The sequence below is a fragment of the Gorilla gorilla genome, chromosome 10 (assembly GCF_029281585.2).
Source record: "Gorilla gorilla gorilla isolate KB3781 chromosome 10, NHGRI_mGorGor1-v2.1_pri, whole genome shotgun sequence".
NCBI lineage: Eukaryota > Metazoa > Chordata > Mammalia > Primates > Hominidae > Gorilla > Gorilla gorilla.
This window is the reverse complement of record NC_073234.2, coordinates 86,459,404-86,477,751: the sequence shown is the minus strand read 5'-3', so window position 1 is coordinate 86,477,751 and position 18,348 is coordinate 86,459,404. Positions and strand designations below refer to the sequence as shown.

Sequence of the window (18,348 nt, the reverse complement as noted above, 5' to 3'; positions counted from 1 at the left end):
GCTTTTCCTTCATGGCACTTAATTCGTAAGTATACATTAATTTGCTTGCTTATTTGCTTTCCATCTATGCCCTGCTAGACTGCAAAATCTACCAGGACTGAGATTGCTTTTGCTCTGTTGACTATTGTCTTATTAGGGATTTAAAAGATATTTGTTGAAGAGACAAAATAACAAATTTCTCTGAGCTGGTAAAAAGCAAATACTTTAAAACCCAGAACTTTGTGAAGATAAAGTCCATGCTTTTGCCAAAAGCCTTTGGTTTGCATCTCTCTTTGAGTAGCTAGTTTTCACCCTTGTTTTGCCCCTTTACAGTCTCTGTGATGGAGCCATCTTGTCTTCCTTGCAAGCCGAGCCACCTTGCCTGTTAGTTTCTGGAGAAAGTTGTAAACCCTTCATTCTTGAAAACATTGTGTTATTCTGATCTCAGTGGACACTGTTATCACCCTGCTGTCTGTTAGCTTAATTGAAACCTGCCCTCTTCTTGGGAGGGCTGGGTTGTGCAAGGTGACTTCATGACAAGCAATGCTTATATGAAAGCACTCAAAGGATGTCAAACAGTTAGGAAAGTTGAGGAAGGATTTTAGTGGAGATAAAAGAGATAAAATGAGGGACGTTGACAAGCCAGAATGCAGTTTTTGATTTTGCTTTTCTACTTTCACATTCAGTTAAAATGTTGCAGCAGGTTTAATAAAAGGAAGCACTGGGTTGTGTCCTAAAATACCAGGAAGGTCTAAAAAAATCTCTGATTATTGTAATGATGAAAAAAAGTTGGAGAGTTGAGAAAGAGTTGTTTTATTGATAGAAGATGATTGTTTATTAAAATTATACCATCTTCTCTCTCTAGAAATTCCTTAGGAAAATACAAAAATCACAATATTTATGTATTCTTTCATTCACTCAATATTTGCTAGACATAGTTCTTAGTGTAAGAAACACAAAATTGAGATATAGGCCCTAGTTTTTTGCACACTAATAGAGAGAAAATGCAAATAGACAACTTTATAGAGTATACTTAAATTGAGTTATGGGAAAAAAAGTGCTAGAAGAGTTCTGGAGAAGGAAGGGATTCATTTAAAAATGTCTTATGTGAGAGGTACCATTTGATTTAATGCCTGAACAAATAGGTCTCATTGTATCAATGAAGTTGTTGATATGGGCATAGCATTTGAGACAGAGAGGCTGGAAGGAATGAAATATAGAACTAGTTAAACAAGAAAAAGAGCACAAAGGTTTGTATTGGTTGGTATGAATGATACATATTGGGAAGTTTTAGGATTAAGATTATAAAGGTTAGTTGGGAGACCGATATTTAATCTTCTTGATGCTCTGCTAAGGAGTTTATATTTTGTTTAGCTAATAGAGAACAATTACAGGTATTTTTGCTAAGTATAAGGAAGTTTTTTAAAATATAATACTATTTTGGCAGTTTACAATGACCTGGAGAGATGAAAGATTACTTTGGAAGAAAATTCTCCATGAGTCTCTCACATTTCTACATATCTTCTGAGCAGAGGAATTGACAGATTTTGTTCCAGACTATCTTTTCAAGAATGTTTATGTAGCAAAAAGTCTTGGAAGTCTCCCTTATAGGAGAGGAAAAAGCACCCCTTTAAAAGATTGGAGTTTTCTAAGCTCAGAGTCCCTCTGTGTGATACAAATTTATTGCATACTCACCATCCACCTGGGCTTCTCGGCATCTCCCCAGTGGGACTTGGGAAACAAAGAGAACCTGCACAAACATGAAGCTTGTAAAGCTTGCTGTGCCATGAGTTGTAAAGTCATTTCTGTCTTACCCAGGAGTCTCATGTCTTTTGATGGCAACCATCAAACTATGGGGAGTTAACTTGTTAGTCTGCGAGTAGGATAAACCTCAGAGCCTTCACAGTTTTCAACAGAGTGAAATCTTAAAGTTCAAGGAATCAGTGATTATAGAAATTCAATAAGGCACAGTAAAGTATTAGTGGTGTATATGATGCTAAACTTGTTCCAGAAGTAACAACATGTGTCTGTAAACTGGGAAAATGGGAAAATAAACTGGTCAAGAAAAACAGTTTTTGGGTGTCGATTTCACATGAGAAGATGTTTGTCTCATTAAAAATAAATTAGATTAAGATAATGAAAAGACAAGCCACAGAAGGATAAAATATTTGTAAAAACACCTATCTGGTAAAGGACTGGCCTCCAAAATATACAAAGAACTCTTGAAACTCAGAAAGAATAAAACAAACAATCCAATTAAAAACTGGACAAAAGATCTGAAAACACCTCACAAAAGAAGATACACAGATGACAAGTAAACATGAAAAGGTGTTCAACATCATATATTATTAGGGAATTGTGAGTTAAAACAACAATGAAATACTACTAGAATGGTTAAAATAAAAAATACTGACAATACCAAATGCCAATAAGGATGTGGATCATTAAGAACACCTACTTATTGCTGGTAGGAATGTAAAAGGATGCAACCACTTTGGAAGATAGTTTGACAGTTTCTTACAAAACTAAACATACTCTTAACATACAATCCAGCAATTGTGTTATTTGCTATTTACCTAAATGTGTTAAAAACTATGACTGTATAAAAACCTTCACATGACTGTTTATAGCAACTTTATTCATACTGGCCAAAACTTGGAAATAACCAAGATAGCCTTCAATATGTGACTGGATAAACAAATTACAGTGCATCCATACAATGAGATATTATTCAACATTAAAAATAAACTCCTGAGCTAAAAACACATGGAGGAAACTTAAAGGCACATTACTAAGTGAAAGAAGCCAATATGAAAAATTATACACTATGAGATTCCAATTGTATGACATTTTGTAAAAGGCAATACTATGGGCCGGACACGGTGGCTCATGCCTGTAATTCCAGCATTTTGGGAGGCCGAGGCGGGCGGATCACGAGTTCAGGAGTTTGAGACCAGCCTGGCCAACCTGGTGAAACCACATCTCTACTAAAAATACAAAAATTAGCTGGGCATGGTGGTGGGTGCCTGTAATCCCAGCTACTCCAGAGGCTGAGGCAGAGAATTGCTTGAACCCGGGAGGCGGAGGTTGCCATAAGCCAAGATTACTCCATTGCACTCCAGCCTGGGCAACAGGGCGAGATTCCGTCTCAAAAAAAAAAAAAAAAAAAAAAAAGGCAATACTGTGGAGACAGATAAAAAGATCAGTGGGTGGAGGTTGGGAGTGGAAGGAAGAGAGAGAGAGGGATGAATCAATGGAGCACAGGGGATTTTTAGGGCAATGAAACTGTATGATACTCTAAGGAGGGCAAGTGTCTTAAACAGCTGTCAGTATCCATAGAATGTACAACACAAAGAATGAACTTTAATGTAAACTTTATTTAGCACTAATATATCAATATTAGCTCATTAATAAGAACACATGTACCGCAGTAATTCAAGATGCTAATAACTGGGGAAACTGTGGTGGGAGGTGGGGGAGAGAATATATGGGAACTCTCTTTCTGCCCAATTTTCCTGAAAATCTGCAACTGCTCTAAAAACTGAAGTCATTAATTAAAAAAATAGGACAGATAGGAGGTGATGCTCAGTTATTTGGAGAAACAAATCAATCTAATTTGATAGCCTTGGGTCTGAGGTCCTGCAAGATATGAAGATACTAGTATGGCACATAAATTAAACAGAGGAAAAAGTGACTCAGTAGGAAGGCCAACAAAACATTGGGCAAAACAGCGTCAAAATTGAGAACAGTTACCTATCCTGGTGGGAATTGAGGGACCACCCACATTCAAAGTACTGCCTGTGTCTGGCTGTTAAACCTCAAGAAAGACAGAAAAATGCTGGGGCTCAAACCTGAAGGATCCTTAAGAAGAACTAACTCTCTCCCTTTGCTGTTCACATTAGCTTCTAGCTTCAGCAGAACCGACTTTTTTCCCAGATCTTTTTCCTTCTGGATAATAGTCTAACATGCACCAAATTGGCCTTTTTACTCAGAAATATTTGAAATAAAAAATCAAAGCATGAAACAAAGCCCCTGTCCTAGAATGGATCCTCAGAGAAGAGTGTTCTTGAATATATATCTGCCTGCTTGTATCACATCATAATAATTATGCCCAATTTCCCCATACTGAAAGTTCTCTGAAATGTTAGATTTGGCCCCTGGTCACTGGCTTTCCCTTTATTTATTTAGGCTTTGCCTCCACCCAGCCAACGTAGAGCTCCTATCTTACTGTTTTCCATTCGATATGACCCACAGCAGACCTAAAACACCACCCCAGCCTGACTGCTAAGACCTGTTCAGTAACCTGTCTCTTCAGCTTTGGATCAAACCACTGCACTTTTAAAAAATTTAATTTTCTTCATAATTAATATATTTGCATACTTCAAAATTAAAAGGAAATAAAAACATATACTGTGAGAAGTCTTGTTTCCACCTATTCCCCATCTATTCCTTCACCTTAAATTTTCTTGTTTATTTATGTATTTTTGAATCCATCCCCCTCAAGCATTTACTCTTTGAGTTATAAACAATCCAATTACACTCTTCAAGTTACTTTAAAATGTACAATTAAGTTATTATCGACTATAGTCTCCCTGTTGTGCTATCAAATAATAGGTCTATTTATTCTTTCTGTTTTTTTTTCCCATTGACCATCCCCACCTCTCCCTGCAACCCCTCAATCACCTTCCCAGCCACTGATAACCATTACAACTATGTGTATCTTTTTCTAAGTTGCCGAAGATTCTTTCTGGAGCATCGCATAATATAGCTATTAAAATTCTCACCATAGGTTTCCCTTGATTTCCCATACAATACTTTTAATATTTGATTGGATTTATTAATTCAATTGATATATAATGTTCCTTACTACGATTATGTAAGGTACAATTCCGAGTTACTGTAGGTTTTGAAAGCGTTTCATCTGAGAGCCTATAGGAAGTTATTATCCAAGAAGCTTTACATTTCTATTTTTCTATTGCATATTACAATTAACTTAGTTGTGATCTGCATTCATGATTTCCTACAGGCTTTGATATAATTAATAAAGAGTTTAATTCTACATGAACAACATTATAATCTTAATTGTCCATAGGGTAAGAAACTCATCAATTCATTTTATACAGGAACAAATTTTCACATCCCTCTGAAATTCCCAGTGGACAGTGGAACTATATAAACTCATCCTAGTTTCCATATATTGAGTGCTTCCCTTTACAACAAAACTTGAAATAATTGTCTAAAATAAATAATTTCACTTTCATTCGTCTCATTCTTTCTTCAATCTTTTCCATTTGGGCTCTGTCTCCACTATGTGACTAAGGATGGTCTTCTCTCAAAGACAGCAGTAATCCCATGCTGCCAAAACCAGTGGGATTGGGAGTTCTCATCTCACTAGACTTCTCAGCGGCACTTGGCAGCTGCCTCACTCTCTCTGAGACATTCTTTTTCTGACTTCCTGGACATTACCCTGATGGTTTTCCTCTTAACTGCTTTTCAGTGATATGTATTTATTCCCACTTTCTTCAAATTTAAATATTGGTATGCTCCAGGGATAGGGTCAGGGTTCTGATGTAATCTATCTATGCATTCTCCTTAGGTAATTTTATCTAGTACTTAGCTTCTAAATAACTTCTATATGGTAATGTGAAAGTGAACTAAATGTGGCCTGAGGACTCTGTACTTCTATATTTGAATCCTTATGGACTAACTGCAGCCTAGCTTAATAGGTAGACAAGACTGAAAACCTAACTTAGGAGTATGTGCCTATAACAATAACTGAGTCTTGGCCAATCCCAGCTGCTGTACCTCAACCATTCATACACTGCTGAGTGTTCAGACTATATTCAAATAAGGCAAATGCAACCTGTAACCAATCCAGCCATTCTGTACCTCACTTCCAATTTCTATACATCATTTCCCTTTTTTTGTCTATAAATCTTCTTCCACCACGAGGCTGCACAAACAACCCCATCAAAAAGTGGACAAAAGATATGAACAGACACTTCTCAAAAGAAGACATTTATGCAGCCAACAAACATGAAAAAAGTTCATCATCACTGGTCATTAGAGAAATGCAAATCAAAACCACAATGAGATACCATCTCACGCCTGTTAGAATGGTGATCATTAAAAAGTCAAGAAACAACAGATGCTGGAGAGGATGTGGAGAAATAGGAACGCTTTTACACTGTTGGTGGGAGTGCAATAGTTCAACCACTGTGGAAGGCAGTGTGGCGATTCCTCAAGGAGCTAGAACCAGAAATACGATTTGACCCAGCAATCCCATTACTGGGTATATACTCAAAGGATTAAAAATAATTCTACTGTAAAGACACATGCACATGCATGTGTCTTTATTGCAGTGCTTTATTGCAGCACACAGTGCTTTGTTGCAGCACTGTTCACAATAGCAAAGACTTGGAACCAACCCAAATGTACATCAATGATAGACTGGATAAAGAAAATGTGGCCCTTATACACCATGGAATACTATGCAGCCATAAAAAAGGATGAGTTCGTGTCCTTCACAGGGATATGGATGAAGCTGGAAACCATCATTTTTAGCAAACTAACACAGGAACAGAAAACCAAACACTGCATGTTCTCACTCATAAGTGGGAGTTGAATAATGAGAACACATGGACACATGGAGGGGAACACCAGAGCCTGTTGGGGGGTGGTGGACTGGGGGAAGGATAGCATTAGGAGAAATACCTAATGTAGATGATGGGTTGATGGGTGCAGCAAACCACCATGGTACGTGTATACCTATGTAACAAACCTGCACATTCTGCACATGTATCCCAGAACTTAAAGTATATATATATTAAAAAATATATGTATATAAAGAGTCTCTGTGAATCTGCTATGATTCTGAGAGCTGCCCGATTCGTGAATTTTTCATTGCTCAATTAAACTCCTTTAAATTTAATTTGGCTGAAGTTTTTCTTTTATCAGTGAGGACACCCAAATCTGTATCTCCGGCCCTGAAATTTTCCCTGTATTCTATATTCATATATTGAACTGTCCATGTGACATCTTCACTTGCATATCTAATAGGTATCTTGAATCCAAAATATTCAAAACAGAACCTATGATCCTCCCCCAGTTTTCTATCAACCAAGTTGTTGAAGTTGAAATCTGGGTGGTATCCATGTTCCTCTCTTTCCCTCACTCTCTGTTGATTTCACCTCTAAAGCATATCCTGAATCCATTCACTTCTCTTCCTCTACACTGCATTCACCCTAGACCACTCACCATCATCTTCTGCCTAGAACACTGGGTTGTGTCACTTCATTGCTTAAAATCTGCCTGCACCTCCAATACCACTTAAATCAACTTTATTATCTTTTCCTTGGCTTACACCTCTCTACAGGATCTGGCCTGAAGAACTTCCTCTCTGAAACTCATCTCATACCATGCTCTCCATAACTATGCTACGTACATGCTCTCCTTTCTCCAGCATACTCAGTATCTGCTCACCTTAGAGGCTTTGTGCTATTGCCTTTGTCTGTCTGGAATGCTCTCATCGTAGATCTCAGCACGGCTTATGCCTTCTTATCAGACAGGACTTAGCTTAAATGTTACCTTATCAGAGTTACACCTAATGTGAAGTAGTTTCCTCACTTTCTAGCACAGGATACTGCCATTCTTCTGTTTCTGGTATTTTTTTTTTCGCATATTTACTTATGTATTTATTTGTTTGCCTTTGCCATCTCAAGTTGGTTGAATATAATGCTCATACGAGCGGTGTGAACTTTGTTTTTCTTTTGCAACGTTATCTCCCAGCACATAGTGATGATTATAATTTGCCAGTCATTCTGCTAGGCAGCAGGAATGCAATGGTGAACACAAACAGGGGCTCTCTTGTTATTTAAAAATGAATTAGTATATTTAGATAACTTGTTATTCAGTTATTCATTCAAGAAATATTTATTAAGAGCTTACTATATTCCAAGCCTTGGGGATATGGCAGTGAACAACACAAAAAGTGCCCTTGACCTTCTGAAGTAGACATTCCGGAAAGAAAGAAGGAAAGGAAACAACAGATAAAGAGATATGAAATACAATGAAGAGGATGAACTGTTTAGCTCCTCAAACTAAGAGTGAGAGGTGACAGCATGCTGGCAGCCCTCGCAGCCCTCACTTGCTGTGGACGCCTCCTCGGCCTCGGGCGCCCATTCTGGCCGTGCTTGAGGAGCCCTTCAGCCCGCCGCTGCACTGTGGGAGCCCCTTCCTGGGATGGCCGAGGCTAAAGCCGGCTCCCTCAGCCTGCGGGGAGGTGTGGCAGGAGAGGCGCGGGCGAGAACTGGGGCTGCGCAGTGCTTGCAGCAATAGTTCCGGATGGGTGTGGGCTTGGTGGGCCCGCACTCGGAGTGGCTGGGCCGGCCCCGCCGGCCCCTGGCAGTGAGGGGCTTTGCACCCAGGCCAGCAGCTGCGGAGGGTGCGCCGGGTCCCCCAGCAGTGCAGGCAAACCGGCACTGCGCTCAATTTCTCGCCGGGCCTTAGATGCCTCCCGTGGGGCAGGGCTCGGGACCTGCAGCCCGCCATGCCTGAGCCTCCCCGCGTCCCCCCGCCATGGGCTCCTGCGCTGGCTGCCGGAGACTCCCCGATGAGCGCCGCCCCCTGCTCCAAGGCACCTGGTCCCAGCGACCGCCCAAGGGCTGAGGAGTGCAGGCGCAAGGCGCGGGACTGGCAGGCAGCTCCACCTGTGGCTCCGGTGTGGGATCCACTGGGTGAAGCCAGCTGGGCTCCTGAGTCTAGTGGGGACTTGGAGAACCTTTATGTCTAGCTAAGGGATTGTAAATACACCGATCAGCACTCTGTATCTAGCTCAAGGTTTGTAAACACACCTATCAGCACCCTGTGTCTAGCTCAGGGTTTGTGGATACACCAATCAGCGCTCTGTGTCTAGCTGATCTGGGGGACTTGGAGAACCTTTATGTTTAGCTAAGGGATTGTAAATACATCAATCAGTACCCTGTGTCTAGTTCAAGGTTTGTAAATGCACCAATCTGCGCTCTGTGTCTAGCTGATCTGGTGGGGACTTGGAGAACCTTTATGTCTCGTTAAGGGATTGTGAATGCACCAATCAGCACTCTGTGTCTAGCTCAGGGTTTGTAAATGCACCAATCAGCACCATGTGTCTAGCTCAAGGTTTGTAAATGCGCCAATCAGTGCTCTGTGTCTAGCTAATCTAGTGGGGACTTGGAGAACTTTTGTGTGTAGCTCAAGGTTTGTAAATGCACCAATCAGCACCCTGTCAAAATGGACCAATCAGCTCTCTGTAAAGTGGACCCATCAGCAGGATGTGGGTGGAGCCAGATAAGGGAACAAAAGCAGGCCGCCCCAGGAAGCTTTGTTCTTTAGCTGTTTGCGATAAATCTTGATACTGTTCACTCTTTGGGTCCACACTGCCTTTATGAGCTGTAACACTCACCATGAAGGTCTGCAGCTTCACTCCTGAAGCCATGGAGACCACGAACCCACCAGGAGGAACGAACAACTCCAGAGGCGCCGCCTTAAGAGCTGTGAAACTCATGGCGAAGGTCTGTAGCTTCACACCTGAGCCAGCAAGACCACGAACCCACCAGAAGGAAGAAACTCGGAACACATCCGAACATCAGAAGGAACAAACTCTGGACACGCCGCCTTTAAGAACTGTAACACTCACCGCGAGGGTCGGCGGCTTCATTCTTGAAGTCAGTGAGACCAAGAACCCACCAATTCTAGACACAAGAGGATTTGGTGGGGAAGACAGAGGAAATGGGAAGCCCCTAAGTTAGGAATACGCTTGGCAAGTCCAAGGAGCAGCAAGGTGTCCACTGTGGCTGCAACAGCATGAGTAAGGGAGAGAACAGGGGAAAATGAGGTTGATGAGTCAGCCAAGGGCTCATCTTGTGTGGCTTTGGATTTTATTCTAAATGTGATGGGAATCCATTAGAGGGTTCAAAGGTAGGGAGTGACATAATCTTTTACTGCACAGAGAATTGCTTTATGAACTATTTCCTTCTCAGAGAGCTCCTTAGGAGATTGGTTGAGAATACAGTGATTCTTGAGAAACTTGAAATTTCTGGCTGATACTTCTTATACATCAGGCTCTGTGCTGGTAGCAAGAAATTCTGGAATGTGTTCTCAGATTTGCATATTCCTTCTTGAGGGGTCTTGGCTAGGGCAGTCTTTCTGGCTTAACACTACTTATTCACGCTCATGTATTCAAGAAAGCATGAAGAGTGAGGAGGAAAGACAGCGGAGCACTTACAGGAATTCCCTGGCTCTCTGAAGCCTCAAGTAGAAATATGATATAAATAAATTAACATGCAGAAAGAGTTTGGGCCTTTTCCATAATTAATAAAAACCCTCCAAACCAGTAAGGACTCCTTTGGAATAGTTTCTGAAGGTCGAATGATTCGTGTACATAAAAGATCAATGTGACTCCATGTAAAGCAAAACAATCTCTGGGCTTTTTTGACCTAAAGGCACTTGAATAACCCTCAAGGCTAGCCTAATTAAAAAAATTAAAAAAAAATCTGACTTTCTCACATGTTTGGGCTTTATGGGTGAGGCAATTTCTGAATCAACCAGGATATTAATAAGTAAATAATTACTAGGAGGGACTCTTTAATGCCTGATCATAAATGGAGAAACGAACCAAAGAGAATTCTCAGAGGAATGGTGTATTCCATCCTTGAATTCTGGAAAGACTGCATTTGGATATTGTATGTTTAAAGACGTGCACTTTTATTTGATATGATTAAAATTGGGATGGTCCATTCATCTGGGACAACAGTGGAGGAAAATGGAGTCAGGCCATTGCTCTCTCTTTTAGGGAACCATGGTTCAGGCATTCAGCCACAGGTTTCCTGGGATATCCATATCTTCCATTTTCTTCTCACATTAAGGGCAAATCAGGTCTTCCAAGTACTCAAGAAAAACCTAAAATATCCCTCTCTGTGGCTACAGAGAAATTCCTTCAAACCAGAGATTGAGTTATTTTCTACCTGAGCTTATTTGAGATACATTTTGTTGCTTCTTACAAAGGTGTGAAATGGAGGTTTGGGATTTCCTCATAAATGACCTCTTACAATGACTTCCTGTTATTTTACTTTTCCTTGGGAACTAGAATAGCCATGCAATACATTCCCACTGTGTGAGACTGAATAAATGTTTGTAATTCGGAATTAGTCACTTGTGAGATCCTAATTAGCATTTTGAGTAAAGTGTCTATTTCTGACCAGTCATGGGACAAGGCTGTGTTAAATTCAGTGTAACATTTTGTTGGCTCCTGCAGTTTGAGAAGCTGATGTCTCATACAAGTGTTTAATATCGCCACCCTAGTCTATTTTTTTTTTCTTCTATATTGGTGGGCTCCACTCACCTTCCTACCTCTTAACCACTGTTAAGTAGTGTTAAGCCAGATTAGAACCTAATCATGTTTAATAGTTAATGTGTACCTTGTGAACTTGGCAAACAAAGAACTGATTCAGAGAGAACTCAGAGAAAAGCAGGCCGGCATTTAAACTTTAAGCCCGAAAAGCAAACAACCAGGCAAATAATAAAGCACAAAAATAGGCTGTTCAATGATCCTGACGTGGTGATTACAAAGCCCTGCTTTGTATTCTCCGTTTTCTTGTTGAGTATTGCAGCCTGTGCATTGGCACAAGTCCTGGTTTAGAGAGAAGAAAAATAAGATCGACTTCTGACAAATCAACTAGTAAAATCTATAGGCATGAACCAAGTGATCAATTTTGTGTGAGTGAAGAATTTTAGAAGTATCTAAAATGCAATTAAAATGTGACCTTGGAAGCAGGACTGAATTGTATTTACAGTCTGGTAAATGGAAACCTAGTCAGTTATCATGGACTCTTATCTGGAGATAGATGTGGTCACAGAGGGGGCAGGGACTGAATGGAGTACAGAGAAGGCAACCTCAAGAAGAACAAACTCGGTGGTGTATCACAGCAATTGTAGGGAGAGGATGCTAAGACCATTGAACTCCTCTGGAAGGTTTGACTGTTGGATCCCTGGGGTGGTTCTAGACTTGTCAGCGTATCATATCTTGGCAACACTGACCCCTTTGCCAAATGTATGCCCCAAGACACAATCTGTGTATGGCTCTGGCTTCTGTGCTGTTTTTTTTTTTTTTTCCTTTTTTTTTTTTTTCAGGGAGAGAGTTTTCTGATCAGTTACTGTCTTATGCTGGATGGATAGTCTGATGGGTGCATTTCTCATGATAAAGTAGGAAATTGACATTCTGACTCCTGTGAGAGCATTTAAGGTGAATCTTTCCCAAGAAGCAGATCACCCCTGGAAAAGCTGGCAAAGTGGAGCTTCAGGGCTGCCAAGCCAAGGACCTGACCCTGGTTCCCACCCAGCAGCTGGTCTCTTAACCTGCTGTAAAAGGAGTATAAATGCCATAGTGAGGCTTAATAAGAATCCGCAGCATCTCTAATCTGCCATGGTTATAAACTGCATTTTTAATCACTGCACCATTTTGCCTCAATTTTCCTTATACACACATATTTTGGTGAGCTAAAGTCTGTTTCTTTCATACACATTTCCATATTTTTCCTTATGTGTCCTATATGGTAAATTTATGTCCAGGTGCAAGTCATTAATATTTTAGAATAAAGTATCTATAGAAGAGGAAGAATGTTGAATACTGGGTATCCATTTTCTGTAAACACTGTATTGCTACTTCACAATGACAATTCTAACCCCTACTTTAGTTCTGAGCTGGAATTAATACTCTTAAGTAGAGACAGTTGCTTTAAAATGTCCTGCAAAGAGAGGAGAGGCATCTTTCCCATACCGGATGCTTCCTATCTGGTGCATTTCCAGTGGGAATACACGAAAGGTTTTTATGAGCCAGGCTCCATAAGCACAGAGGGTAGGAAACAGAGCATTGGGATCACATGAAAGCAGAAGAAGAATATTGGTCTCAGGAAGGCTAGAATGGGACTGGAGCACAAGAGCCAAGGCTCTGCTCCTGTAAAAGAGACCATAAAACCCCTAAGTGAGAACTCCAACTTTCCAAAAATAAAAAAGGTTTTTCAAAATGAGACATGCTAAAAGCACCAGAATCTCTTCACTCAAATTGTTCAGAGTGTATGATCTCATGTCCTTACATACACACCCCTCAGTACAGTCATAAGGAAGAGAAATCTCAACATTATGTTTTTATTGCTGCTGTTAGCCTTTGAGAACATGAATTGATTATTAACAATGTCATGAAAAACAAATAGTATAGAGGGACAGTGATAATGGGAGAGTATAAAAGACAAGAGAAAAAATAATCTTTTCTCTACCACACATGAATTGCTTGTTTACTGTCTACTCCATGGACAAATATATCGGGTAACGAGATGTCGGAAACAAAAAGGCAAAGAAGTTACCTTTTCACCATGGTGTAAGGCCTAGGAAGGCAGGGATTTTTATCTTGTTTCATAAATTACTATGTTTCCAGCACTTAGTCTCATTCCTGGAATATGGTAAGGATTCAATACATCAGTTGAATAAATTTTTGAATATTATCTTATGGAGGAGAAGATGATATCGTGATGAAAATATGAACTATCTATGCTTAATTTCTGGTCCAAGTCCCAAATGTAGGCCTGGTTTGCCTGATGACTTAGAGAAAATGCCATATTTTCTGTGGGGTATTTGATGGTACTACTCATGCACTTTCCTCTGCCCTGAGCATAAGGAATCTCTCTCTTTCTTTCCCCTGCATGGGTTCCCATACTGCTATCAAAATCTAGTTCACTGATGACTGCCTCATGGAGACTTTTCACAATTAATCAAATTGGAATCATTATCCTGCCTTACTCTGTGCATTTGCTGCAAGGAATAGTAATTGGCATGATGGCAACATTAGAAAAACTTTATCTAAATTTACTTAGACTTTCCCTCTGTTCTTTCCCTCGATTGTCATTTCTTCTTATAATATTTCACTCTCCATTTCTTTCCTTACTGGCCGGGTCTTTCTCAGGGTCTAAGATTTATTACTGACAATCTCCAACCCCTGCAACCTCCCACCACTGTTAAAATATCTGTTATATGAAAATTTCTCAATATCTAAGACACGTTAAATGAGTAATGAGTAAATGACTCACTCTCGTACTACAGAACTCAAGAGATTATTGACGCCAGTAGACAGAATACTGATCTGATAATCCTGTGACCTTGTTTCTAGGAGATCTAACCAGTTTTGTGAACTTGGGCTACTCAATCTGCCTATGCTGCTCTTTTCTCAGGTGTAAGAGTGAGAGTTTGTCTAGAACAGTGCTCCTGTAAGTGCGTATGTATGTTCTGTAACACCAGTCCTGAATATGTCATTCAAAAATATGTTCTGAGATTATATTCATTTCAGAATTGCTATATATCACCTCCTTGAATATTAGAAAGTTGAAGGCTCTGACAAGTCCTGAAATTAATAAACTGTTTTTCTTGACCTAATAGATTTTTTAAAGGCAGAGGTAGCATATTGGTAGTTCCCTAGAGAACCTAATGAGGAAATCACTAGTTGAACTTTCTGAGGAGCTTGGCTGCCGTTGCAAATCTCTGTAGCTCTAATGCCAGCTACTGTAGGTACAGAGGTGAATAGGGTAAGATTTCTGCTTTTCAGGCATATAGAATCAAATGTGAGGGAGAGACACAAATAAATGTGATATAGTGGCAATTGTAGATTAAGGTCTGTTCAAATAATAATGGACTTGAGGACTGAGAAGCAAGTAAATCTGCCCAGAGTGGGGGCAGAGGATGAGGAAGGGAAGGCTCCACAGGGATGTTGCAATAGAGAAGGTGGGAAAGGATGTTCCAGGCAGAAGGAACAAGGCATAAAATCCAAAGGTGTGTTCTAGGCCTGGGAAATAATTCTGTGGTTATGGAGCCTAGAAGTGGAGGCTGCCTAGGAAGAAAGGGGAGGGACAAAGTTCTGGAAAGTGGGTGGAGGACTTCTTTGCTATGTGCTGTAAATGCTACTTTAAGGAATCTGAACTTTATCTTGTAGGTAAAAGGAAAATATCCTTAGATTGGGTTTTCATCATTATCATTACCTAATCAATATGTATTTCTCAAAAAGAATTTTAAAGTGCTAAGGCAGAGAGGAGCTGGGAGAGACTGCCAGGGAAATTAATTCTCATTCTGTTGACACAGCTCAAGTAAGAAATGATAAAGGACTGAATAATGAAATGCAAAAGGATGAGATGGAAGAAATAGTTTTGACAGTAATTTAGGAGCTACACAGACCAGTAAGAGTGAATGGATAGAAAGAAAGAGGAATACAAAATACCTGTACAAATTCAGCCTGGGAGAGTGTTGTGTGATTATAACATTAATAGGAATAGGAATTTCCAAGAGTGAACTGTTTCATATAGGTTTTGAATTAGACTGGGGGTTCTATTACACATTCTCCTGTACAAACACATCCATTGATTTTTGTGTTACAGAGTTCAAGAGTGATTCAACTAAAGACTACACAGCATTCTTTTTAAGGATGTTCAGCATCCACCAAAATGTCTATTTCAAACTAAAATTTGGTAGTATTCAATACATTCTTGTCAACAAAGCAGCATTTAAATCTGTATTTTTTTTTTAATTTTAGCCTCTAATTGATAAATAATCATTTCTGGGACTATGAATCAATTTTGGCTTTCATTCAATCTGAAATTATTCTTTCAGCCATGGATTATTCTATATACAAAATATCTCAATAGAGGGTTGTGAAACTATATTTTCTAGTAGGAAACAGAACACAAACAATTTTAGTGATGATTTATATATTAAGCCATTATTTTTGGAATTAATCCTAAATTTGGCCTTTAACACTATATATTATTGTTGATAATGCATTAAAATATATTGTATTTGTAGTCAGGGAGTAGGATTGTTTCAAAAACATTGTATGCCAGTGAAAATTAGAAATAATATTTTTCTTTTGTAAGGAGTTCATGCTTGCTTATCGTGTAAAACTTAGCAAAGATTCTAAAGAATAATCTTCTAAACAACCTTTTAAAGTAGAGGGTTCTTTTATTTAGGGGGAGAAGAACTCCCTTTGAGAGGCAGGATGTGGAAACTAACATGACCCAGGCTGTTTACACAAAGCAGTCCACACCTCCCTGATTATGTCAGAGCATTTTGCCTCTACCTGAGACAGCTGCCTTCTATTAGCACTAGAAACAAATAGTAAAATCTATGGTCACTGATCCATGACCACCTTCCCATTTTGAATTTTTTTGTCCAAGAGGACCTGGAATCCAGAAACTGAGTTGGTGGAGAACAGCTGTTGCTAGACACAATTTATCAGAGGAAGGAAATTACAGTGTCCACCTTAAAAACAAACCAAGCTATCAGAATGACTACGCATTACAAAATGAAAACAATGTTGCAGTCAGTGCCACTTTATGATTTCTTTCCCTTTATATCATAAAGAAATAAAGATAAAAAGCAAATGGTCTTATCATGATAGGCAAGGCTGCCTCTCCCTCTGCAATTTCTGTGGTGCATTTACGGCAGCTCTGGAATTGTTTTGAAATAAATTTAGATGTTTTGGAGGGCAGATACATGTAATGGTTGTTTTACTATTCTGGGTTTAATGATAACAGGTTGCTATGTCTAAGCTTTGATATTTTGCAGATTTCTAAATGCATTTTATTGCATTTAGAAGAAATTTTGTAGTATTGAGAAAATGCAATGCAAAAATGAGTAGAGATACAATGTCCATTTAACTCAGAACAAAACAACCTTATTTCCCCATAGTTGAAATGGAGGGCGGGGAAGTCAGGCAGTGGTTTCTGAAAGCCAAGAACTTAGTAGCACTGTGCCATTCTCTCGCCTGATCCAGTGCCATTCCCTTCACTTGATATCTGTTTACTTTAGAGGAGGCAGTTTTTGAGAAAGGATCATAAATATCCTGGCCCAGTGCCCCAGGAGCTATGACAAGCAAAGGAACATACTTGCCTGGAGATAGCCTTTGCGATATTTAAATGTGTGAGTTAATAGCCTTTCAGATATTTAAATGTGCGAGTTAATAGCCTTTGCGATATTTAAATGTGTGGGTTAATTTTTTATCCAGTTTAATAACTTTTTATTCCTCCCTCTACTTCTTTGCTTTCTCTTTCTGCTCTGAAGCCGTGGATACAGAAATCTCTACAGGCAAGTTGCTCCAGAGCATATTGCAGGACAAGCCTGTAACGAATAGTTAAATTCACGGCATCTGGATTCCTAATCCTTTTCCAAAATGGCAGGTGTGAGTGCCTGTATAAAATATTCTATGTTTACCTTCAACTTCTTGTTCTGGGTAAGTGTTTTCCTTTTAATTATCAATTTTATGCAAGAAAGGGGATCTTGATATAAATATCATAAACAAGAACAGACTGTACACTAGAGAAATAAGAGAAGGGGGAAAATGTACTTTCCATGTACTTGTTTGGATTTGTTTGTTCTTTCTTTGGTTATTTCAGTAATTGAAAATGAGCCAATGACTCAAAAAAGTGCACTTCAGAATGTGAGGATAAACATTTCATAAATGTTTTCATATTGCTGCAAAAAAAATCACAGAGGAACACAAATGCCCCTTAATTAAAGGACAATTTTCCTTAGTTGTATATCAAGCAGGCCTCCCTAATTTAAGGACTCTGTGGTAAAAACATGGTCTGATTCCATCCGGAGCCCGGGTCCTGATTCCCGCCCTTCACTTCTGGGTTTGAACAGGTGAATCGCAGGGTGTGGGACAATAAAGATCATTTTCAGAGCCTCAAAGTCAAAAAAAATGAGTCATGAAAAACTTGAGGGGGAAATGATAAAACTCCTAAATCATAAGAAAATCAAACTAAGACCGTGGATATATATATGTATTGGCATTTTAAAGTCAGTATTTTGATGTGTCATCACCCTACCTTTTAATTGACAGGATTTGTATTTTAGCAATTTGTTATGTTTCTCTTGAAAGTCCATTGACATAGACATAACCAACAAATTGATAACTGACATCTATCAATGGATAATGGAAAAACAAGGTATGAAAAGAGCAGGCTGGGATGTTGGGACATTGACCTTATCATTTTTAGCATATATGGTACAATTAAAGATTGTTTAAATGTCAATCAGTGGAAATAGCACAAAGTATTTAAATGAAAAAAGTATTTTGTATACTGGATTAAAAGCTACCTTATCCACTCCAAGGATGAAAGAACTCTGGTTTTGTTTTTGTACCTGATCTTTAGTAAACAGACATCTCATACCTATGTGTTGCTATATTTCTGTTCTATTAAAATAATGATGAACTTAATTAAACTGAACTACATGAATACAGCTTTATTGTATAGACTGATTTTCCATTCAATGATCAGTAGTGCTAATGAGTACAAA

At 39.2% G+C, this 18,348-nt stretch overlaps 1 protein-coding gene across 6 annotated transcripts in view; it reads left to right on the top strand.

Moving 5' to 3' along the window:
- Window positions 1-18,348, top strand: part of TSPAN8 (tetraspanin 8) — a 254,116-nt gene that overhangs the window by 204,009 nt on the left and 31,759 nt on the right. For 5 of the 6 annotated variants that reach the window (XM_055358044.2, XM_055358042.2, XM_055358046.2 and 2 more), the window contains one exon: window positions 17,110-17,278. In XM_055358044.2, the coding sequence (XP_055214019.1) occupies window positions 17,219-17,278 (60 nt within the window). In that variant the 5' untranslated portion in view covers window positions 17,110-17,218. Of the gene's footprint in view, window positions 1-16,481; window positions 16,969-17,109; window positions 17,279-18,348 lie in introns of those variants that run through there. The other variant, XM_004053572.5, reaches the window with a different exon arrangement.